Source organism: Melanotaenia boesemani, chromosome 21 (assembly GCF_017639745.1).
Source record: "Melanotaenia boesemani isolate fMelBoe1 chromosome 21, fMelBoe1.pri, whole genome shotgun sequence".
Classification (NCBI taxonomy): domain Eukaryota; kingdom Metazoa; phylum Chordata; class Actinopteri; order Atheriniformes; family Melanotaeniidae; genus Melanotaenia; species Melanotaenia boesemani.
In genome coordinates, this window is record NC_055702.1 from 9,580,875 (window position 1) to 9,605,639 (window position 24,765).

At 37.5% G+C, this 24,765-nt stretch overlaps 1 protein-coding gene across 2 annotated transcripts; it reads left to right on the plus strand.

Annotated features, from left to right (window-relative positions):
* Positions 1 to 7,776: 7,776 nt before the first annotated feature.
* On the plus strand, positions 7,777 to 23,718 carry myoz1b (myozenin 1b). Of its 2 annotated transcripts, XM_041974226.1 has the most exons (6): positions 7,777 to 7,859; positions 10,948 to 11,034; positions 17,764 to 17,930; positions 18,021 to 18,087; positions 18,190 to 18,376; positions 23,146 to 23,718. In XM_041974226.1, exons 2-6 carry the CDS (start codon positions 10,950 to 10,952, stop codon positions 23,375 to 23,377), a joined length of 738 nt encoding a protein of 245 aa, XP_041830160.1. In that variant the 5' UTR covers positions 7,777 to 7,859; positions 10,948 to 10,949; the 3' UTR covers positions 23,378 to 23,718. The 2 variants fall into 2 exon arrangements, with proteins under 2 accessions (XP_041830160.1, XP_041830159.1); XM_041974225.1 differs by having other exon boundaries at positions 17,764 to 18,087.
* Positions 23,719 to 24,765: the final 1,047 nt, after the last annotated feature.

The window sequence follows — 24,765 nt, forward strand, 5'->3', positions numbered from 1 at the left end:
CCTCAGCTGTCATTATATTTCTCCCCATGTCACCCACATCATCGCCAGCTTCCACACTGACCATTTATCTCCACACCCTCCTATAAGTTTTTACCATATTCTCAATTTTAAAACCTCATGGACTCTTCTGGTCATTTTCTGATTTAGGCAGTTTTGACATAATTAATTTAGGAAAATTGTAGTAATAACCTTCACCACACAGAGGCGCTGTTGGATTTCTCTTCCAGCCGTTATGTTTTCAGCTTCCCCAGGTTTTTGTTCAGATTTTACAGTAGTAAAATGTCAACAACACTTTACCGTTATATCCACATGCCACTTTTATTTAATTCCTTTATATCTTAGCTGTAAATGCACAGAATTTCTGGCATCTCAAATATATGACAAGAGAAAAAGACATTTCAAACAGATGCCTTCTAAATTTTGTGGTGCTGTTTTTGCTTCAGTGTTTGATAGATGTACTTGACATTGTCCTTGTAGACCTTTTTGTTCTACATTTCAAAACAGCTTAATGACATCCATCTAATGGCCTTGGAGCTGTGAAACCCAACCATGGCCACAGAGAAGGGATTTAACCTTTGACCCATGACTGGGTTTCAGTTAACAGGCGGGGCTAACTTTAGTCCTATTCAGGTCCAAAGAAAGTTTAGCTGCTCTACTGCTGGAAGGGGAAACACACATGCAAACAAAATCCCTACAGTGTACACTTTAATTACCATTATTATTATGGGAAACTAGGTACCTTAATTAAGTTAAAAAATGTAAATACTGCACTTTAATCTGAAGCCAAAAATCTATTATTTATTATCACTGGAAATGTCCATGACACAAGGCATTTCTTAGCTCATTACGCATCTGACAACTAAATCCCCAATACATAACTTATCCTATAATTATAATTTTTATAACCATAACCCTAAAGCAAGTTTTGATCCCCACTTAGATCTTTAAAATCTTTTGCAGTTTGGTCTTCATGTATTCCCCAGTTCCCACAAAGATGTAGGATCTCACAAATGTGGTGGGCTAAAGGTTTTGGACCTCTCAGATGCACTAATGAAAGAGCACACACACACAACCCATTTCACCTATTTTTGGAGCTGTTAATCTCCAACTATTTGGCACGGTGATAAACTCTTAATTCTGATGGCTTTTTTTATGGTGTGATTGAGAGCAAAGAGGAAGTGCTGCCTCATACAACCTCATTCATCCTGTCACCATGTTTCATAGTCAACAGGGGTGACCGTGTGGAGCCAGAGGCCATTCTAGGAAGACAGTTATGGTCATGTGGATCAATATTTTTGGGAGTATTATTTAGAAAAACACTACTTCCTGTATAATTTCCTCATTCTTGTTCATTTATTTGCTTGGTAAAATTATCTTTAATTTTGTTATGAAATAATCAGCCAGGAGGGTATTCCAGAAAGTAGGTTTAACAAATCAGGTTGCTAAATCCTCTGGCGTCTTAACTTGTGCTGTCAGTTCTATGAAGCAGATATCACAAACCTGTGTTGGTTAAGTCAGTGTGTGCACGTCCATGGCAAACCTGTGAAAGGCATCACCCATTAAGTCCCGAAATCACAATAAAAATGAGAAATTATATTATATTATTATTATTTATTTATTTATTATTTATTATTATTATTATTATTAGTGTTGATTAAGCCAAACCTATGAAAGGCATCACCCACTGAGCCCCAAAATGTCCTGCAGTAGTCAATAATTTCCATATTGCTGCAGGCTCAGTACAAAGGGGTATACCTAGCTCATATCCAAGAAGATGTCAGAGAGATGGAAGACAGAACAGTTGCCAAGCAAAAATTGAAATAAAAAATATTAAAAATATTAAAAATGAAGATATTTCTTCATTTTTAGCTCAAAGTGGTTGACAGATTTGGTGACCTTCCTTCAAATCATTGTGTTGTAAATATGTTGGGCATAGCCTGTACAAAACCTACTCTCTACCTGGCTATGTTAACAACATATGTTTAAGTATTAGGTTACTTAGATTAGCCATTTTGGAACAGAAAACCCAGGATTACTGTGTAGTCTAGATTAACACAGCCAGCCAAACCCATAAACCTGCTTTTTGGAAAACCCCCTTGGTGGCTTAAAGTCCACCACAGCAGCTTCATAATTTCATTTGCCATATTTCCTGGTTTAGTGACATTAAAAGTCCTAAGTAAAATTTCTCAGAAACTATAAGATGAAATTTAATACATCAGGTATTAATAATTATTTGATAAAATTTGTGATTACTGTTTTCTGATTTTTCTTCTTGTAACATTAGTCATATTTACATGCACAACATATAACAGATGACCTTATTTTACACTGGATGAAATTCTAATAATCGTGTTTATATAAGTAAGAAACGTATAGGATAATCCACTTGAATCCCCATTTACATGGTACAGAGCATGGTCCTATGAATGGCCAGTGGTCACATCACATCATTCTATGCCACTGTAATGTTTGAGCTCATTGGAAAATTTTCAAAACATGAAGCATTACTCTGATTTTTCCCTCACATGGTTTCTCCAAAGCATGTCTTCGTTCTCCCTCAGCCATCCAGCTCTGCACTGATGCTGCTGGAGCCTGGGTCATGCACTGTAAAGCAAGAGGATGTAAAAGTCGAGCCAAAGTGTGTATACTACACATCATACTTCACGTAGCTTGATTATTCTATTCTATTCTATTCTACAGTCATTTAGCAGACATTTTTATCCAAAGCGACTTACATTTGAGAGTAAGATTAGGTCATAACTAAATCCAAATATGACTTTAACTGGGTTAAAATGATCAGAAAAAGTTTCCATGACACTGTCTTATCTAGAGTGAAGTCTTAATCAGGTCAATATGAGAAAATTGCTCTGCATATAAAATAACCTTATCTACCGAGGTTGCTTGGTTAAAGTGTTTTGGCAGTTATTAAATGGATACTAAGGCATTTAGTGCAGATATTATTGATGAAATAACTTTCCTCCAATTCAAATTTGATTGTTTTTCCAAATACTTACAATGTCACTGTGAAATCCACCACATTAAACTAAAAAGGTGTTTATTTTTGTCATTGTATGCCGTATTAGCATGCTATCTATGTACACAGAGATGCTAGCTATTCAATGCTAAAGCCTAACTTACATTTAGAAATTTATATAATGAGATTATTTATGTGTCCTGCAATAAAGTGGCAAATTTGTTTTTAATTCTGCACAATGTTTGAACAATGTATGAACAATGAACATTCATTAAGCACTCATTTATCTCTGATAATTATCTCTGATTTATCTCTGATTATCTCTCATTTATCTCTGCCTGATATACAGTACTTGCTCAAGGCAGTAACAAGAGACTTTTGTGAAGAACTATTTAAGCTCCTTCAGTTAAAACAGTGAATTAAACCTGGACATCTGAAACCATTAAGTGGTATTTAGTGTCCTATGCAGCAGCGTAGCATTTAGCAGATTTTTAGCTGCTAAATGCTACAGTGCAGATTTTAGGCAGCAATGTAGCAGAAAGTGAGCACTGGGTTTTAATATTATTTTTCTTCTCACAAGAAACAGCTGCATGCTAAAGCTGAAAAAATGTTACCCTATTAAAGTGTTGACAGGCCCGAAACAGTAACCAAAAGTCACTTAGCTGTAACAACAGATGGAAATATTGAAAGTAGACATAATCTTAATTTAACTAACTGAATATCATTAAAGAGAACAAAGCATGAGGGCGCTAATTATAGCTTAACCCCAACAAACCTCAACTGACAGTGAAGTTATAAAGTAAAAAGTCTTTGGACAGTTTTGGGTCTGATGGAAATCAAAGTCCCTGGCATGTCAGTCTGCAGTATAACACCCTCCTCCAGCACATCCTACCTCCTTATAAGCATTTCTGAGTACATCATAGTTCAATATCAGTTTTGTGTCTTTCATGTAATGCAGATATTATCATATAATGATTTTGGAGCCACTGAAATGTTCTACAGTTTTGAGCCTTTTATTGTCCATAGAACAGGTTAACTACCAATCCCAAATATAATGTTTTTATTTCCTTCTTCTCCTCATTTATTTATTTATTTATTTATTTTTGCTTTTCTAGGTTCTCTGGTATTATGTGCATCTCACAGATGGCAAATTGTGTTGTGTATATATATATATATATATATTCCAAAAATGAACCTGTGCAAAAGGTATTAACACAAGACACTGGTAAAATCCAAACAGCTGCAAGTTGACAGACAGTGTGATTCAAGTGTAACTCCTGCCAGGCTCAAAACAGGCTGCAAGTTGCTAATAATACCCAAAGGTGGAGGAAGATGTACCAAGAGACTATCAGCGGAAACTCATCAACAAGAGCCTTTGGCAAACAAAAAACAATTTCTTCTCTTTTGTGTTGCTTCTTGTTCTCAAGATCACCTGCAGAAAAGCAGTGGGACTAATAAACCGGAGCTTGAGCGATCTACTACAAATTATCATGCCAGTCCTTCTTTCTTTAACTGGCAACCAGTGAATTCAGGGTTTGGAGTGAAGTGTATACACAGACATATCCTCTGGCTCTTCCAAAATTTAGACTTAAGAACTTTGGAAACTGAACAAGTGAAAAATGGAACAACTGTACGGAGGAGACATATCTCTATAAAAATAACAGAACTTGATACAGCTTTCTGCTAATATATTAGAGGCCATATTTATCAAGTGTCTTAGAGAGCTATTTTTAGTCCTAAGTGCTGAGAAATTGTGGAATTTAGTCAAACTTGTTCTCAAACTTAAGAACAAAAGCTATTTACCAACTTTATCCAGACTAAAGAACCCCTCTGACTCCTCTAAATATTTAAGAGACTTCCAGTGGTGTCCTAAGTGGTTAGGAGTTGCCTGTAGAGCAGGGCTATTCAGTCAGTCCCACAAGGGACAAATCCAGCAGGTTTTCAATGTCTCTCTGCTGTAACACACTTGACTCAAACTAATGAGTCATTGCCAAGAACGTCATTAGCAGGTGAGTTAGAGCAGACCAACATTGAAAACCTGCTGGATTGCGGCCTTTTTTGGGACCAAGCCCTGCTCTAGAGGATGGCACTGAGGCGAGAGAGATGTGCATGGACGTTCCGGGAGCGGAAGGATGTTTTGGCTTTGTTTGACGGCGAGCAGTTAATCAAACGGTATTATTTGGACAGAGTGGGTATAATCTATGTTACAGATTAAATAAGGGACGCCATCTCACCAGTAACCACACACAGCAGAGCTTTCACACTGGAATTCGAAATCATCACAGTGCTTCGATATCTTGCTTCAGGAAAAATGCAACAGTGTAACGTTGAGGACCACCAGAACCATCAATAAGCAGAACTGTTATGGAAACAATAATAGCCCTTACTGCTCCTCAACTTGGCATGCGCTTCATTGACTTCCCAACTACAGCTTGGGTCATTTTAACAGAAGCAAACGGCATTCATAGAAATAGCTGGCATCCCTGGAGTAGTTGGTGCAATTGATGGCACATATATTAAGATTATTGCTGTGGATGAAAACATTTATGTTAACAGGAAATTGTACAACAGTATCAACACACAAGTAGTTTTGATGCAAAGTACTGCAGAGTACTGAAATTTTAAACTGAAAATGTTTAAAGAACATGGTTAAAAGGAGGATCTATTCTTGTCACAGAGCACACAAAAGAACATGAAGTGTAGTAGAAAGAGGGACTGGGCACTCCCATTGTCCATTTAAAGATTCACTGAGATCCTAAAATATTTTGATATTCTTAGATAGATAGTTCCATTCAGTGATTGCAAGTGATATCATCTGAAAATGACCTTTGCCACACTTAGTACTGTTGTAGCCCCACTCTGAGACTGCAGCTTAAGACTGAGTCCTACACTTGGCTAAAAGTGTAAGTGAGACAACTAAGTCAACTCGTATTTCTAAAAAGTTTGATAAATACAGCCCCAGAAAGTCATATCTGGTTGAGTCTTGTCCATATGTGTTGTTATGCATCATTCAAACAACATGTATGAACAGTTCCAGTAACTTCTCCATTGCATGCTTCATTGCCTAAACAGAGAAACACTTCATCATTTACTGACATTTACTGGCCTATGTCTCCATGGATTTCTTATATTCACTTTTAACTATTCATTTTCCAGGTCTACCTGCAATCTGGTGCTGTAGGTGGATGTTACAGAGTTAGTTTGCAGTCATCTAGGCTCTGTTATTGGAGGATGACCCTCATCATTAGGTGGTCCTGGTTAATGCTTCTCGACAGGGATGAGGGGTTGTTGCGGTTGCCACAAACCTGTCTTTCCTTCCAACATCTTCTTATTGGCTGTGAACTAGGTATACTCCTTTGCACTGAGCCTAGAGCAAAATATGGAAATGATTGTCTACTGGAGGAATTCTTTTAAGGTGCAGATGAGAAATTCTTACCAGTCTGAAGAATGTTTTTATAGTTTGTTTTCACTTGGACCCAGGTATGCTTGCTCTGCTTATATAATATAATATAATATAATAAGTTTATTAAGTTTAGTAATAAGATGACACATGCCAACTGTACCATGCATTTAACATTATGTGTTGACTTTGCTAGAAATCCTCCTCCATGTGTCTCAGCGGGTGGTGGCGGATGAAGTTGTTTTCTTTTTTTTGGTCATTTTCATGTGATTTTGGGGCTCTGTGGGTGATGCCTTTCATAGGTTTGGCTTAATCAACACAGGGTTGTGATAGCTACTTTATAGCTGTTTTTTTGGAACCAGCAACACAGGTTAGGATGTCAGAGGACTTAACAACAGCTTTATCACAGGATTTGTCAAACATCCTTTCTGGAATACCCCCATGGTCCAAAACCCCCCAAAGAACAGAGAAAACAACTCCAGAATCAGAAATCTAAACACTATAATCCAACCAGAAATGGGATGATTGTAAATCCCATAGATTAGGGTCATCCAAGTCTTGGATGGTTCCCGCTGAAGCACACCTGGACCAGGCTGAAGCTGATGCTTGGGCAGAACCTGACAACAAGCTGTAGTGGAGAGCCATTTATTTGGAATCAAGTGTGTTGGATCAGCGAGATATCTAAAACCTGCAGGATAATGCCCCACAAAGACCAGAGCTAGACACCCCTGCCATCAATAATGACATCAAGCTTGCTACGTGCACAACTTGCATTTATAGATGTAGCAATGGAGGTTTTGTTTGCTTATAGTTTCCTGAAATACTCTGTAGTTCATGTAATAATTATACTGCATCTGTTTTTGATGCGGTGCTGCCCTGAGAATGATTTCTTCTAGAGTTATTTGATGATAATAATAAAGTAGATGATGCAATCCCCAAATTCTGTGCAATTTTTATGAACATATCTGCTCATGGTGAATCCTCTCTCAAAAGTTTCAGCCTCTCTGGGATGGTCTTTTTCTATCCAACCATATTAGTCACTAACCTGCTGCCATTTAAAAACTAAAAGGTAGTTTTAACCTCATTGACTTTGTTTCATCAAAACAGAAACAGAATTCACTAATTTCTAGTAACTTCTCTCCAATAAACTACATAGGTGAAACATTTTCAGGTGAAACTAAACACACATTAAGGATTAGATTTTTTTAATATTGCCCATTAAATGAAACTAAAATATCTTTTGTACCTATGTTATTGCCCCTAATTATGCCATTTTCAACCCTATAAACACCACACCCACCTGTGTCCCCTACTCAGTTCACCCCACCCCCAAGGCCTGGTCTGTAGCACTGCAGTAACCCTGCTGATAGGGTTTCACTCTCTGCGGGGCAAAGAAGAGGGCAGGCAGTACAATACAAGCTCTGGGAATCTAAATTCCTGTTCCTCTGGGACCTGTGTCTTCCTGTGGATACCTGGGTCTTACAGGTAAGACACCCGAGAGGTGAAACTGGGTGATAGCACTAGTAGAAAACCCAAGAAATCTCTCCCACACATGCCTTGGATTTTTGTGGATTATCTAGCAATGAGGGTCATTAAGTTATCAGATTATCTGGGTTCGTGTCTAAGCACAAGGAGACAGTTACAGCTACATTTGAACTCTGCGGTCAGCAGATTTGAGCTGTATGTGACCCATGGGAACCTCTGACTGAGTGAATGAATTAAACAGCAAATAAAAGCTCAGTTTTATGCAGAATTTCTTGGTAAGGTCCACAGTAATTGCTTGAGAAAGCTTCGAAATTCATGCAGTGTCATGAAAGTTTTGGCAGTTACATTACATTTTCTTTACTATGTGGTTTATTTAAATGTTATTGAATCTGAATCATGGATTGTTGGATGACTTCTTCCAATCCGTTCTCCGCAATTTCAATGTAGTCGATGGGGAATGTGGCCCTCTGTGGTGGAGTTTTTAGTCTGCAGGGATGGATGTATGTGTGTATTTGGGAATGTGCTGACTGATGCCCTTCCTCCCCAGCTGTCCCCTCGAGATTTATCTGGAGCTAAAACAGGCTGGTCGAGGGGGACAGGAGCTCCTCTTCTCTTTAGCGAGACGGTAACAGGACCCAGGCCCTTGCACACAGCTTCTCTAGCTGCAATCAGCGCAGCCTCCATCTTGCATTTCCCAGAACATCCAAAAACACCTGTAATCTCCAGTTTTTTTAATCCTGCAGCCACTGACTCACATTAATCACAAGAGGAAAGCTATTTAAGTGCAAATCTTGGTGTGTGTGTGTGTGCACTGCTGGTGTACTTGCATGTATGTTTCGTGTGGATGACTATCCCACTCACAAGAGTGCTATAGAACATGGGCTCATAAAAATAGCTCGCACAGGACTGAATCCCCAGCTAGGAAATGAGCTTCAATTACAGCAGATGAAAAGCAATTACATTAACTGTCTCCCTGTAGACGGGCCCTCCTGCTTTTTCTCCTGTACAGGGACTCACCTCAAGCTTTACATAATTGCTTTCGACCTGTGCAACTGACAGCAACATACTGCTGTTGCCCCATTAGAGCAGTTAGTCAAAAGAGACACAAGCTGCCACCAGGAATTAGTGTCCTCAAGGGCATGTCGAGGTTATACACCATGTTTAAAGTGTGCTTAACTTGATTAAAGAACCCACCATGGTTCAGGTGGAGCCCACTCCAATCTGAGCCTGATGTGAAACTTCATTATACACAGATATCTCTTGGGAATAAGTTTGTATCTTCTTGGATAATAATGGATTTTACACTTCAATACCCATCAGTATCATGATGCTTAATTTGCCAGACTTTCTGACTTTCTGCTCCTTACATACCAAATAAATTGGGCAATAATTCTTAATATTACATAAAACTGCATTTCTGGTACAAATGAACTCAAGTAGAATCAATTTTTTGATAGACCACAAGGAAAGATCAAAGTTAACCAAAGTGCTTTACTGAAAGTTTTGAAAATAATTTTAAAATGAAATGAAAAACAAATGCACACAGTTAAAGCAGTTTTTCTTTTATCACCCAAACCAGAGAAAGAAGACACAAAAAAAGGCTGTAGAAATATAAATGCTTATGAGAAAGTTAGAACTCTAGTCCAACTCTGTGAACTTCCACAAAAGAAGCCACAAGTTTGAGAGCCACTTTTCTACTTCTCTCTTATTCACAAATGGTTATGTTTACAATTAAGGCTCAGTTTAATGTTAGATAATCCATGGTTAGAGGAATAAAACTGTACTGTACTATACAGTGGTTAAGAGTCAAGCTCCTTTTACCTCTGCAAATATTTTTGTTTGGTATCAGGTGACATAAAATTGGGTAAATCAGTTTTTCAGAGTGAAAACAGCAGCATATGCTGCTGCTGGAAGAATAAAAAGATCAGTTAGACTAAACAACACAGAAAAACTACCAGCTAATGCTCCCTGTTCACATTCTCAACTTGTTACAGACTGATATTCGATCAGGAGCCAGTTGCATTACATGTGAATCTAGAGGGCATTCCCAAAGCATCCCTATTGGATGTTCAGGGTTTGTAGAACTTATAAGGTTACAGTTGCCATAGCAACCTGGAAAATGTCAGTGTTTCTTTTGTCAATAATTATTCTGCATTTTAATGTGTAACAAAGTTGCATAATAGAAAGCAAAGGAGGGCAAAATTAAACTTGAACAGTAAACTTTATACTTGATATTTGGACATATATCTACAACCTCCCATCTAAACTCCTAATGAGCTGATTAGGCTCAGCCTGTTGGTCATTATGCAAGCAAATATTGATGTCAATAAACCATCATAACTATTTATTAGTGCCCAATACTTAATGCAATCATCCTAAACAATAAGCATCATGACTCAGAAAAAGACACTGCTACCCTGCAAGAATACCACTAAAAAGTCTTATAGGGAATGTATCCTTCATTGATTGTGGGTTTTTTGACACTGATGGGTTATAGTTTCATGTAGAAAAGGATCCGCTTGGACAAGTTTTCATTCATCTCCTTCTGAGTTTCAAACATGCTTGCACATTGAGCAACAGGGTATAAAAACTAGGAACGACTGAAACATCACCAAAGCATCTTCCAAGTCAAGTATCATGACAAACACAAATTAAGCTTTACATGTTTCATGTTTCTTGATGACAAGCTAGCATAATAAAATGATATTTTCCTGTCTGCATTTACCTTTAGATCAGGAGGACACCTGCAATATGTAGATGTAAAGCAGTTCCCTATGTGTCAGAAAGATGGGGATTTGTTGTTAAAAATAATTGGGCTGATAATTTATAAGAGGATACACATAAATGACTCAATTAATTGTAAAATTATAACTGTAGATTTAAACTTTTAGATTTAACCACTTTTTTCTATAAGTCAAGTTTAATGTGATGATAGCTAATTCTTTTTAGTCTTGAGTATATGACATATTAATTAAATTAGTTCCAACTGAAAATTGAGATGCAGATTAAAGAGTGTTAGTCTTATTGTAAAGATGCGTGAACATCACTGTAAAAACTCAAAAATGTTTTGGTCTGCTCTGCCTTGTAGCCATGCCTTTCACAACTCCTGCCCCTTCTAACAAGAGGAAGAAGGCCAACAAGATCATCACTGACCTGTCCCACATCAGCCAGAATGGTAAAACACACTTTCACACATTCATTAACATAACAATAACACATTCAAACACGCTGTGAAAACAGGTTTTTGCTGCTGATTCCAGTTGCTCAAACACTGCCCTTTTACTCCAGTGTTGACTCCACAGATGAGAATTATTGCATGTGGTTGTGTGATACCACAATTAAATCAGAGCTCATGCTTGTTCTAAGCAGTAACAAAATATCCGACATGCATGCGGTATCTCCTGGAGGGATGTGGGTCATTATCAGATGGCAAAGCAGCCATAAATCTGTCACCATCATAGGCAACATGAATTACCAGATGGTGTTTCATGCTTAGTATGTCTGTATGAGGCTGTGTAAGCTGTGACTTACTAAGAATTAATACAACTTTGGCAAAAGAAAAGTCACATTTGTTCTGCAGTTATTGCTGGAGCTCATGCACGTTATAAAATTAGTCTCCTTTTTTGTCATCACTTTATAATATCTGCTGTTTTCTTTGTTTAACTGCATTGGTTGCTCGTACTAAGAATGTGTTTCTTTCTGTCATTCTTCCAAAATGAAGCTCCTGTGAATCAGAGATTTTACTTACTGTAGGAAAGATCCAACAGAAAGAGAAATTTTAATGCAGCTCTTTCTGCCAGACCTACAGTTGGTCCATCTGTTCAAACTCTAGTTGTGCAGCCCATAATGGTTCAAACTCAAAGTACTTTATTTTTATTTGTAGTGGAGAGTCTAAAGTTTTTAAAGAAACACCAGAAGTGTTAGAATACTTTTTTGAGAATATGAAGGGTGACAAAATCTGTCCTGTAGAAACCAAAGTAATAAGAAATTTGCTTCATTAACAACTTAGACTTTGCTCGACTTTTTACTGTGTTTCTCTTCCACTACATTTAATGAGAAGTAATCTGGCAAACACATGATTAATCCCACTGCATTACAAGTATATGATTTTAATTGAAATGGTCCACATCAGCCTGCTGCAATTGCCCAAACAATTTCTGCAACGTCTTACCCCAGCAACACAACCTTTGACTGACAGGTGAATTGTCTAAGGAGTGGACGGCTTCTCAGCGTCAGTTGGGATCAGCTCCAGTCCCCCTGTGATCCTCTTAAGGATAAAAGATTGTATTAGCTAATGGATGAACAGGTGGACTCATGGACAGGAGGGGGTTCCACACGAGTTGATATTTCTTTACTTAAAGCGTATCTAACCAAACCTTGTTTTTGTAATAGAGTACTTTTACATTATTAATTTTAAAGCACTCTTACTGAACTTAATGTGACATTAAAAGGACAAGAATTACATATTAAAGAGTCAAAGCATTAACTGTTAAATCTCTCTATGTAGTTACAGCAATAGAAGGGTTCATGCAATACCAAGGGCCATGCTGTTCATGTGTCACTAACTGGTTGATCCTAACTGAAAACAACAATAACCCTTCCTGCCTTTCAGTGTAAAATCACATAAGAGCAGACAAGGTGCTGACTCTAAAACAGTTTTAAAAGACTTAATTTCAGTGTCAACTTCTTTTGTGAAACACTGAATCCTTTTTTCCCTTTTTCCAGTCAGGTTTTTAGATATTCCAGCTCCATTTCTTTGTCTAAATATGGTTAAATCTAATGCTAAGAAGAACAAAATTGTGACTGCAAAGTACTTAATTACAGGCTTCAAAACAACAGTTCACAAACCAACAACGTACATAAAATCAATGTTCATACTGTTCATAGAAAAGCTTTACCTAGCATTTAGCTGTTAGCTTACTTGAACAGTTATTATAAACTACACTATTGTGGATTTAATTGGATTGTAATTGGATTACAATGAATTGCCTACTGTCTTTAAAGTGCTTTAGATTACTTTTTTGTAAATTGGTACTATACTAATAAAGTTGAATTGAATGAAATTTAGCTTTAACCTGCCAAAGGAAACGAGACCATGTCTCCGCCATCTTTTTCATTGTTTGTTTATGTCGCACAAATTTGTGTACATGCTTCATGTCTTATTCTCCTGTTTTTGGTGTATTTCTGAGGCAGTGTAACACCACCACTACAATGTTTTCAATGGTTTTGTTTGGACACACATTTCTTGAAATGATTCCGTTTTTACAGAAAACTTCTTAAACTGAATCTGTTCCATCTTTATCAAGAGTCAAGCAGACGTATGGACACACATGAAATGATAGGGAGGCGTAATAGTTGAGGTAAATGTGTTAATCTGCTAAAAAACTCCTCACATTACAGAGCAATAAAAAGCTTCCAACAAATGCTGATCATGCTTCACTGTTGACGGTTTCATTAGAAAGAACCAATGTGTAGATTTTACTGTAGGCACTATATATATATATATATATATATATATATATATAATGTATTTTTTTGGGAGTTTGGTTGTTTCCCCCTCCTCCACTCAAACCACCGTAACCAGCTGTTAAATGTTGATAATGCAGCAATATAGAATTACATTTTCCTGTCACCGTAATGCTTTTAGCGCAGTGGGTTTGTCACTTACTGCGATAAATAAATAAATTGCTGTAATATGTAGCTATGGGGCAGTCGAGCCAGCTGAAAACTGCTCTATCCTTCAGCTCAAAGATTTTTCTGAGTGAATTTTGTTTTCGATGCTGACTTATTGTTTCTCTTCTCTCTTTATTTGACTTAATAAGCACCATGCTGGCAATATTAGTGCCCCTTTGGGCTCAGCAATTTGAATTAGAAATGTTTATCATTTTACTGGTTGATACATTTAACTGAAAAACAAAACAGAAACCATATGTTGCACAACACACATGAGACATCTCAGTCCAGGACAATAACGGAAAACACTCAAAGTCTTGGAAGATTGAACCATATGGATTATATAAATTAATTAGTTTGCAAAGTGGTGATACATTACTTGATCCTTGTGCTCTTCCAGACCATTAATGGATTTTAGATAATGTCCCAGTTGCCAGCAATTACATAGGCCAATACATGTACTAATCTCATTTTGAAGTTCAATATTTATACAAAGGAAAATCTCTTTTCATAGAAATCCTTACATAAATATATTTATGTTCTTTTCTGAAGGGATGAAGTTTTATTACATGCAAGCAGTTTTTTTTTTGCCATTACAGATGATGTGGGCACTGCAAGGTCTTGTGCTGTCTTTAGGAAAACTGGAACCCCATTTCCTCCTTTTATTTGCCGTGATCCACAATCTTCTTCTGCTTTTGTTACATGTGATTTGGTAGCTTTGAATATAAATAATATCCCCACAAGGGGCAGAGTTTTAGCAGAAAAAGTATATATTTTCATTCCTATTCAAAAATAGAAAATACATTTATATTGCACATATTATACATTTATATTATATAAATATTTGTTTATCATCTCCCTTCAGGAATAATAAAAAAAAAAACTATATGTTCAATTTATATAATGTTTTTTTCTTTTTTCTTTCTTTTTTTTCGGCTTACAAAATGGCTACAAGGGGAAAAAATTCTCAAGCTGTTGTGTTACCTGCCAGTTGGGGTAACACAGTAAATTATTACTGACTGGTTTCATTTAGCTGAAAGAATTCAGTACTGACAAGCAAAACTAACAACTATGAATATATTGTAATTTTGAAATTGTATGGACTAAAACACACTTGCAGTTCACATCAGTTAACTTTGTTTTTATGACAAACAGGAAAACACCAAGTAATCTCTGCAAAAATGGCATCCTCATTAATCCACTTTGGTAATTTACACATACCAAACAGAAGTGTCTTTGCATCACATCACACGAGCTGCAAACACAGTGTTAACGGTATTTTTGCACCAGAATTCAGACCTTTACTGCCCCAAACTGTCTCTGGTGAAGAAAAACAACATTTAACATTTAATATCTTCTCAGCTAAATTTAGTTTCTTCGTAGGAGGACGTGCTTGTGAAGGTGATGTTTGCTTGCCAGGACCATTTGCTGTTGTAATTAAAATGTCTTTCACTAGTTTTTCTTGATATACTGTCAAAGGAATTGCTTTGTCCTCTTCAGTTAATAGCTACAGCAGAATTTTTGACATTTGAAGCATTTTCTTTTACTACAAATACTGCCTTTAAAGAGATGCAATTCCTTCTGAGTATTGAACATCTTCCACTATTCTTCTTTTTGGGAGTTAGTAATTTACAGCAACTTTGCTTTGGAACTTGAGCCTGCCAGATATGCCTTTAAGCCCAATACTCTTTTCCCTAGTTAAGCATGCAATACTGTTGTTGTGATGTTGCACAATAACATATTAATATATTGTGATAGCATAGTTGCAAATGTAGAGCCTTGTTTAACTATGTTGTCTGTTGCATATTTGAAATGACATTTACTTGCTGCATAAGTCATTTTAAAAACCAATAACATAAAAAAAAAATCTGAAATCTGGAGTCAAAACTAGCTTTGGTTGCCTGTAAACATGCTTTCATTCAACAATCTGTCAGTGTCTACCCCCACTTGTCTTTCTACACCAGTCCTTCTGCTGTCACATCTGCAGCCACATCTGTATCTTTCCACTGGTTTGTTTTCAAGCATTTTCTCATTCAGGAGCTTATCCTGCTTATCCCCTATTTTGCCCCAGTTAATACCCACACATCCCTCCATTATCCATTCCACTGTGTCATTCTGCCGGTCTGTGGTCTGTCCACTCCTGCCTCTGTCGGTCTTTCCAGTTTCCTCCCAGTCAGCAGCCAGCTCTAGTTTCACATTCTTCTCAATTAACACTAATAAATATCCCTATGGGAGACTTCTATCTGCTCAGCAGCCTCCCTTATTCTCCTTCACCCTCTCACACACACACATACACATTTTACACACAATCACTCACACAGGGCTCATTTATAAGGTACTGCTCTCTGCAGCATTGCATTGCCAGCTTCTAGCTTTATAGATGTGTTTGTGTGTGTGTTGGTTTATGGCTGAACCCCAGGTGTTATAAGTGATATCAGAGTGTATGAGGTGGAGGAGGAGAGTGTTTTATTAGAAGCTCTGTGGCGTAGTAAAATCCATCACATCCCTGCATCAGTCACACAAAAGAGAGGCTAGAGAGACAATGTGTGTTATGAGGATTTCCCTCCATAAACAAAAGCCTCCTGTGATGTTCCCCAGTGCCCTTTTCTTCCATATTGCCTTGGCCTACTAACCCCTAAAACTCCCCTAAATGCATCCTCTAACACCACACAACAGGGTTATCATTTTCAGAGTGGTTGAAGAGCCTCACGATAAGAACATGCTGTTTACAGGACTGTACATCCCTCATCTTCTCATCTTGTACCAGACACGTAATGGACAATAAACTGGCTTTTTAATTCACCTCATGGGTTTGGGAGAGCATAACCTTACCTTTGACAAGCCTATACAAACCTCTAAATCAGTTTCTTTAACATAAAATAAAATGACTAAAACTTGTTTTCAGTGAGATTCTTTGGCTATTCTGATGCAGACTTTAATAACTGATTATTTTTTGTAATGGTTCATTATCAAACAGTTGGGGTGTTTTGGGAGATTTTTAAACCGGAGGCAACCTGTTTCAAAAACTTACAACAAAACAAAAAAGAAAAAAGTGTTAGAACTATCTATAATACTAAAGATTATAGAAAAATAATTTTTTTTGTTAAATCCACAATGAATATATATATATATAAAAAAATAAAACTATTTGGAATAGTAAAATAGTATTTCTGTACAGAGTGATTCCTAAAGATCCATTAAACATAATCTGGGCATATCTCAGCATGGTGTGCAGATTTATCATAAATATGTTTATGAAACTGGACTAGTGGATTACAGAAGAGGTAGAAGACCTAAAAAGAAAAAAAATCTACAGCTGATAAACATTATCTGAAGGTGATTTCCTTAAGAAGGAGGTAAAAATACAGAACTGAGAAGCCTCTGGCTGGACGTGGTTCAGTTGAGGCTGTTAACTGAGGCCTCATCAGAAATGGTTTCCGTGGAAGGGTGATGGACAAGAAGCCATTATTAAGAAGAGGAAACAGGAAGAAAAAACTGAGGCATGCCAAATGACACAAGAACTGGGAACTGAAAATTAGTGGCAACAGGCCTGATGAAATGATTAATCCTCCCCAGACATCAACATTACTAAAGCAGTGTGGATGCAGCCAACATTCAAAGAATGTCCTTCAATAGAACTATTCCTGGAGACTACTTACAGAAAAGAAAACTCATTTAAGAGGGTTCAGGCTGTGTTGAAGATGCTCAGACCAGATATTGAAATTCAAGCTTATAAAAACCTCCCAATTTCTTCTTTTTCCTTCAATACTGTTCACAATTGCTTGCACCCCATTGCCCATTTTCTTGTTAATACAGGAAGAAATGAGGGATGGCCACAAGACTTCTGTAATTTCCTTTTAAACCCATAAAATAAGAACAGGGCTTAAGTAATTTTACAGTACTAACATGTTACTGAAAGAAAAGAAAAAAAAAAACACCAGAAAACTAACATCAGTTTTAGATCAACAAGTTAAATATATATATTTATTTTAATAGATAAATGGAATCATTAAATAGTGTTTTACTGATTTCTATGTGCCAAACTAAGCGATGTAACTTTAACTGCAGATTAAAAAACATAGACATTCATTTCGGTGAAGGACTTTAATCTTCATATTGGACTTAAGCATTTAAAACTGTTCTGATAAATTTTGAATTGCTTTGCAAATCATACATGTATCTTCTCTCTATGCTTCTCCATCATTTCTCTTCTACAATGGCTTCCTGTCAGAGGACGAATCGGACCCTGATGCTGCTGAGTTCGACCTGGGCACCAAGATCAAGACTCCCAGGGATGTGATGCTGGAGGAGCTCTCCCTGCTCAAAAACAAGGGGTCTAAGATGTTCAGGATGAGGCAGCAGAGAGTAGAGAAGTTCATCGTGACCAGTGAGAACATGGTAAGAGTAAGGAAGACAAACGGTCTGCTCATGTTTTTTGAACCCACATTCTCTGTTCAACATTACATTTCCTGTCTTTTTTTCTTCCAGCAGAACCTTCAGAACCTGCTGATGTCTCCTCCTGTTCCACCAAAGCCTGAAATGCCGAAGGAAGAAAGTAGGATCATATTTTCATGCTTCAAGGGTGTGTTCACTCTGCTACGATTTCGCATTTAGTTTCTCTTTCCTTTTTTCTTTTCTCTGTCCCTGTTCATCTTAGAGGTGGAAGAGAAAGTGAATGAGGAGGTAGAGAGGGCAAAGAGGAGGAAGGAGTATGTACGCACCTACATATCGCCATGGGAACGTGCCATGAGGGGCAATGAGGACCTGGAAGCCACCATGAAGGCCTGCATGCCAGGACCCATCCAAATCCACCCGGAAATGCCTCAGTACAAGAGCTTCAATAGGTATGCAAACAATTATTACACTCATAATGATAGCGTTTAAAATTGAAATTTAATGTAAATAAAACGGAAATATCTTTACAAGTAATTACTCAGCCTTTGACGTGTCAGAAAATATTATTAAAGCAGAAAAATCTTATCAGTGTAAATACACTTTATACACATATATTTAGATTTTACAGTTTACAGTTTCCTTTCTGTTTGTACAGTCAATGCAAGAAACAATCATCTAAATAAGTTAACATTCATCTGAGAGCCACACATTAAATAATATTTTCTCTAACCAGCAAAATCCACCAAACAGGATTTTCAGTGCAGTGCTTTTCAGTAGCATGTTTGGTTTTTGTGTTCGGCAGGATTTTTTTGCAATGTCAAGCAGAGTCCCAGAAAAAAACGTTGTATTGTGCGGTTTGTTAGCCCCGGGACGTTGCTGTGCATTGATGTCTCAAAAAATGCACATAAAAGATGTCACGGTACCATCAAACAAGTCTGGAACGCAGAGTTATAAGCTCGGAAAGTTACATGCTGCGTCTTTAACAATTGTGTGTGTGTTTGTGTGTGCAGCCATCCATCAATCCCTCCAAATGTGGACTTCTTTACCTGTTAAATATGATGCAGCAGTTAAAACATCTCCATATGTTAAAGTGGTGTGATACTGTGTTCCTTTATGTAGTTATTTTCATAAAGCATGAAAACAAATGCAAAAATCATGTCTGAGCAAGTATCAATAAATTAAGTTTACGCAATAATTAATTCATATTTTGCTGAGATTGGAACACATGGACCAAAGGTTTTCTTGAGAAATTCTGGAGAGACTGGTTTGGACTTTATCCGTAGATGCTGTTCACACAAACACATCACACTGAGGGGCTTCAGCTGGAGATGTAATGAGGAAGTGTAGAGAAACGGGTGTATACAGCAGAAATTATTATAGGAAAATTGGTTTCCTTTACATCATGTTGAGAATAGCAGATGAGGCTCCTTATTGTAATAACTACACTTATCCACAGTAGTGGTAAATGAGCAGAAAGTAGCATACAGGTCAGCAGAAAGGTAATAAAAAAGTTCATTGTGGTTGCAAAAACTCTGGAATATATGCTGATATGGTTGTGCATTGTGTTCCCTGTTCCGAAGATTTTACAAGAAACTGGGGTAAAAAAAAAAAAAAAAATCTCTCCAGAAAGTCCAGAGGAAATGTTGGAGATATTTGTCTTCACACCTTCTTGTTTTAAAACATTTCAGGACTTCAGTGTATGTAAGAAAGTAGCTTGGATTAAGTGTATAACTCTACATGACCTAAACATGGTGGCACACGCGCAGGCTCTTGTTTTGTTTCCTGACCTCGGACAGCAAACGCCCGATCATCGTGAGATGTCCCTGTCCAGTTATTATTTGGTCTGTCGTGTATTACGAGCCGATTTGTCCCGATAATCTGCTCCGAAACAGGTCATAACTGACAATTGGGAATATTGAACATGTTCAATATTTCAGAGCCGATTTCTGAGGAACGCCGACGTTCTGGCTTTTTCTGTTAACAATAGTCCCAAGACCTCCATCATTCCCTCGTCCTATATCCCCTTCCATGCTGTGTGTTGTGTTTTTTGACTGTTACTATGTTTCTTCTTCTTCGTTTCTTGCCGGTTGTTGCTTTTCTTCTTATTCTTCTTCTATGTTTCGACGTTTGTCCGGCTTGGAGGACTAGATTGTAGATGAGTTGCAGGACAGCATCGTGTATGTGTTGCTCTGTGATTACATTTTCGGAGCACACCACACTCAATACAATCAAAACTGATTTTTTTTATCTTCACGTGTGAGGTCTCGACCGGATAAAAAATCTCATAAGATTAAAAAAATCTATATGTGTGTACCAGGCCTAAGTTACTTTGAATGTAGCATGGTTGTTGGTGCCAGACAGGCTGGTCTGAATATCTCAAAAATTAAAGATCTGCTAGGATTTTCACACACAATCATCTATAGGATTTACAGGGAATGGTCAGGAAACAGAAAATATCCAGTGAGTGTCAGTTGTCTGGATGAAACAATGATACCATGTTGATGTCAGGGGTAGGGATAAAATGGATAGGTTGGTTGGAGATAATAGAAAGACAATGGTAACAAAAACCACTGGTTCCAACCAAGGTACCATTTCTGAATGCACAACACGTCCAACCTTGAAGCAGATGGGCCACAGCAGCAGAAGACCACACCTGGTGCCACTCCTGTCAGCTAAGAACAGAAAACTGAGGCTACAATTTGCATATTAAATTTCAACCTTCTGCGATGGACTGGCAACCAGTCCAGGGTGTAGCCTGACTCCCACCTAATAGCTGAAAGACTCCAGCCTTTATGAGAAGCTTTGTTTTGAAGATATTTACATCCAAATTACAGAGACATTTTAGGAATTACAGCTCTGTTTTATGTTATTTTGCACCAGCTTTAATAAAACTTTAATGTAAAACTTTAAGAAACGCTAAGAAAGAGACAAATAAACACAACACCATGCATTCGATCTTCAAACAGTCCCCACATTGCAGACACCTTTGGATCTAATATCAGGTGCTGTTGGTGCAGTTATGGCACTGGTAAGTGTTACTGAGCCAATAATAAGGAGTTGACCTGGACATACGGTACATTACAGCAATTTCCTTGTTGGCCACATATGGTGGTCATGTTGCTTAGTTTTGCAACCAGACTCATATGGAGTAGTTGTGGTAAGTCAAAGCCAAATATGGTGATATTTAGGACACTATTTGCTATCTGGGTCAGGACTTAGCCTAGTTTGGAATTTTTTTTTCGATTGCACCACTTCAAGACCCACCCATCCATCCATCCATCCACCCATCCATCCATCCATCCACCCATCCATCCATCCGTCCATCCATCTGTTTTCAATACCTTATGGGTCAGAGCCTATCCCTCTAGCTCATTTCAGGTTTTAGTTTGAGTAAAATAATTTTTTTACCAATCAATGATTACAAATCGAAGCACACACACAAAATAAATAAATAAATCTGTGGTCCTTTTAAACTGTATAATTATTATCAAGTTAAATCACCTAGAAGAAATTAGCACGTTCCATCTGTCTGTCTGTTTCACTTTTCATCACCCAGTCCTGCTCATAAGGCAACTAAAATCTTATGAAGCTTAGACATTTCTTTGAGTTGCTCTTACATTTGTTATTTTCAATGATTGGAATAGATCTGTTATTAAATTTCTTCTGTTCTAAGGTGCTAATAAGAGGATATTTGAAGCTACAGCCCTGGAATATCCCGGCCTCAAATATTTTTTCATATTACTATATGGAATTATGTTTGCAGCATCAGTCTCAGCCCCACTGAAACATTAACACAGAACCCACGTTACTATGGCAACCAGTATATTGCTCTCTATCAGAAGTGGAAGCTGACATCTTTCCCAGCTGTGGTTCCATGGCTTTTAGCTGGCTCTTGAAAACGTAATTTTCCAGGAAAGCTTTTAAAGTAGTAATGTTTCTTAACTTGATTTTTTCTTTTGTCAGTGTTTTGTAATGTGATCTATTACATTTAATGATCACTTATCATTTATTTAACACTGACTCTACATATTTATAACATCCTTTGCATTCAGATGGAGTATACTAGTGCAGGGCTACTCTATTTGGTACCACAAGGGCTGTAGTCCTGCAGGTTTTCAGTTTCTCCCTGCTCCAACACACTTGACTCAAATCAATGAGTCATTCACTTGAACTTCCAGCTGTTAGATCCATTGAATTTGAGTCAGGTGTGTTGGAGCAGGGATGAAAACCTGCAGGGCTGCAGTCCTTGTAGTCCAACTACACCTGCTAGTGAAAGATGCGACAGAAAATATATTTTTTAACCTACTTAAATCATAAATATCTGTTCATGGTGCTGCTGTTTTTGTTGTTGTTGTTGTTGTAATATTCCTTCATTGTGCAATCATTTTTAGGTATCTGTGGCCATTGTGAGTCTCTTTGTGATTATTTTGCATATCTTTGCATTCATTATGTGTGTTTTATGCTAATTTTATATCTAATTCTGATAATTTAGTTTTGATTTGTATTGCTTTATGAACGTGTAATGTCTTTTTGTAGATGTTTGCTTCATTATCTTGTTTTAATGTCATTCTTTCTGGTAGAGCTGTTTTTTTTACATAATGCCTCTGAAGTTCCTCTCACCTTTTCCAAGGTGCTAAGTAGCAGTCATGTGCTGCTAATTAAATAAATGCTTTGAAGAAGTTTTGGCAGTTTGATGGTCTGGAGTGTGCAGGTGTATGTTAATATGATGTCTTGGAGGAAAGACATCAGTAATGATCTTTGAGATAATTTCGAAATAATTTAGACTCCATCACTTTTACAGTGAGAAAGTTGATTCACAAATGGAAAACACTAGACATTTGCCAGTCTTTTCCAGGAGTGGACATCCCAGTTAATTCACCCCAACATTAACACCCATGCAAAAACTAAAAACCAAGAGCTACATCTCAGACTCAAACCTCAATGAACAAAAGCAAAGAAAAGTAAAGGTTTTTATGTGGGACTGTGCATCATACAGAAACTGCTGGTAAAGGTGGCTTTACAAGCTACACACCAACTCAGCATATTCTTTTTTTTATTTTTGGTCATGGTGGAATATGTCACATGTTACTGTTTATCTGAGCTTGTTTTCACCTTATTTTACAATTTTGGAAGGACCAAATGATTTTTATCCCTTTTATAAGTATATTATGTTCACAGCTCCTCCTTAACTACCCGTTCACTTTTTTTTCCTCCCCAGGACAGCACTGCCATTTGGCGGCTTCGATAAAGCGTCCAAGATGCTGACCTTTGAGCTCCCACAGCTCAGCGCTGCCAATGAGGAGCCGGAGCCTCTTCCCTCCCTGCAGGCCGACATCCGCTCACGGCCCTCGTTCAACCGCACGCCCATTGGGTGGGTCTGCAGTGAGGACAACTCACACATCCACATGGGCCCGGACATCCCCTTCGATGGAGAGACAGACGATCTGTGAACACGCATGCAGACACAAGCATATTTACAGCATGTAGATGGAAAAACACAAACATCAAAAAATGCACTGGACCTCCGAAACACCCGCATACATGAAGAATGTGTTTTTGCATGTGGGTAAAATAATGTGCAGATTATAACTTATGCCACAAAAAACAGCAGCATAAGGCCTGTTTTAACTGCAGAAGCACACTTGAACACACAATGACATTGACTTTAATTGAACAGACACATAAAATAGCTTGAAAATGACTCAAAAGGACAAAGTATCTCCCAGGTCTCCTGTGTGCTTCCTCACCCCCTCAATTCTGAATGAGTCTTACTCTGATTTTGCATTCTGTGAGCTAGTGTGACACCTGTGTGAATAGAAAAGCACTATGCACTCGAAAAACAATGTAAATATGCAATAAACTTCCCCATTAAAAAATGTCTTCTGACTTTTTATTCTGCAAAGTCAAATCTTGGACTAAATTAAATCATTTAATTGACCAACTGGACCTGAAGTCCACTTCATTGAGTTATTCCTGCTTCCTCATGTCCACACCAATTATCCTCCTTAAATATTTATCACCTCATGCCAATTGAGCAATGACATCTGCAGACTATCTACTAATAAAAAGCATGAAATGTGGTTAATAAATCTTAAAATAAAAACTGCAAGTATATCTTGAATTTATTATTATAATAGCAAACTAAACTCTGAAAATCTCCTTCATATTCAACTTAGTATCACCACTGATTACAGTTCAAGTTAATTCGTCTTTTGCTCTCCACACAAACTGCATAAAACCACAACCTGCTCAACAATGATTCTGTCCCACAAGGGCTGTAGTCCTGCAGGTTTTCAGTTTCTCCCTGCTCCAACACACTTGACTCAAATCATTCAACTGAACTTCCAGCTGTTGGATCCATTGAATTTGAGTCAGGTGTGTTGGAGCAGGGATGAAAACCTGCAGGGTTTCTATATCTGCTTAATCCACATTCATTTATATTATTCTATTTTATTTAACCTTTACTTAACTCAGGCTGGAGCCTATCCCAGAGGCATGACACACCCTGGACAGATCACCAGTCCATCATAGGGCCAACACATGATATATGACAAAAAAACAACATATTTAAATGCATTTTAAAAGTCCTGCATTAGTCAGGCTCAAGTTAATTAGTTTTTTTTTCTTGTTCCAAGGAAATATACTTCTAGATTTGAAAAAACTGCCAAAAACTATTGAAATGTAGTTGTGCATCAGAACATCTATCATCTCGTAACTGCTCAGATTAGATGAGATTAATCTAGTAGCCCCATGTTTATCTGCATATAAAGTAGTTTAAACCAGCTCCACCTCCAGCAGCTTAAACAGGAAATGCTGTTTATACACTGTTAATAATTCA

Excerpts from the sequence above, each read along its gene's own strand:
- myoz1b (XM_041974225.1), top strand. The coding sequence starts at position 10,950 with ATGCCTTTCACAACTCCTGCCCCTTCTAACAAGAGGAAGAAGGCCAAC. Across the intron at positions 11,035-17,763 it reads GTCCCACATCAGCCAGAATG|AGGACGAATCGGACCCTGAT; the intron begins GTAAAACACACT and ends GCTTCCTGTCAG. Across the intron at positions 18,377-23,145 it reads CAGTACAAGAGCTTCAATAG|GACAGCACTGCCATTTGGCG; the intron begins GTATGCAAACAA and ends TTTCCTCCCCAG.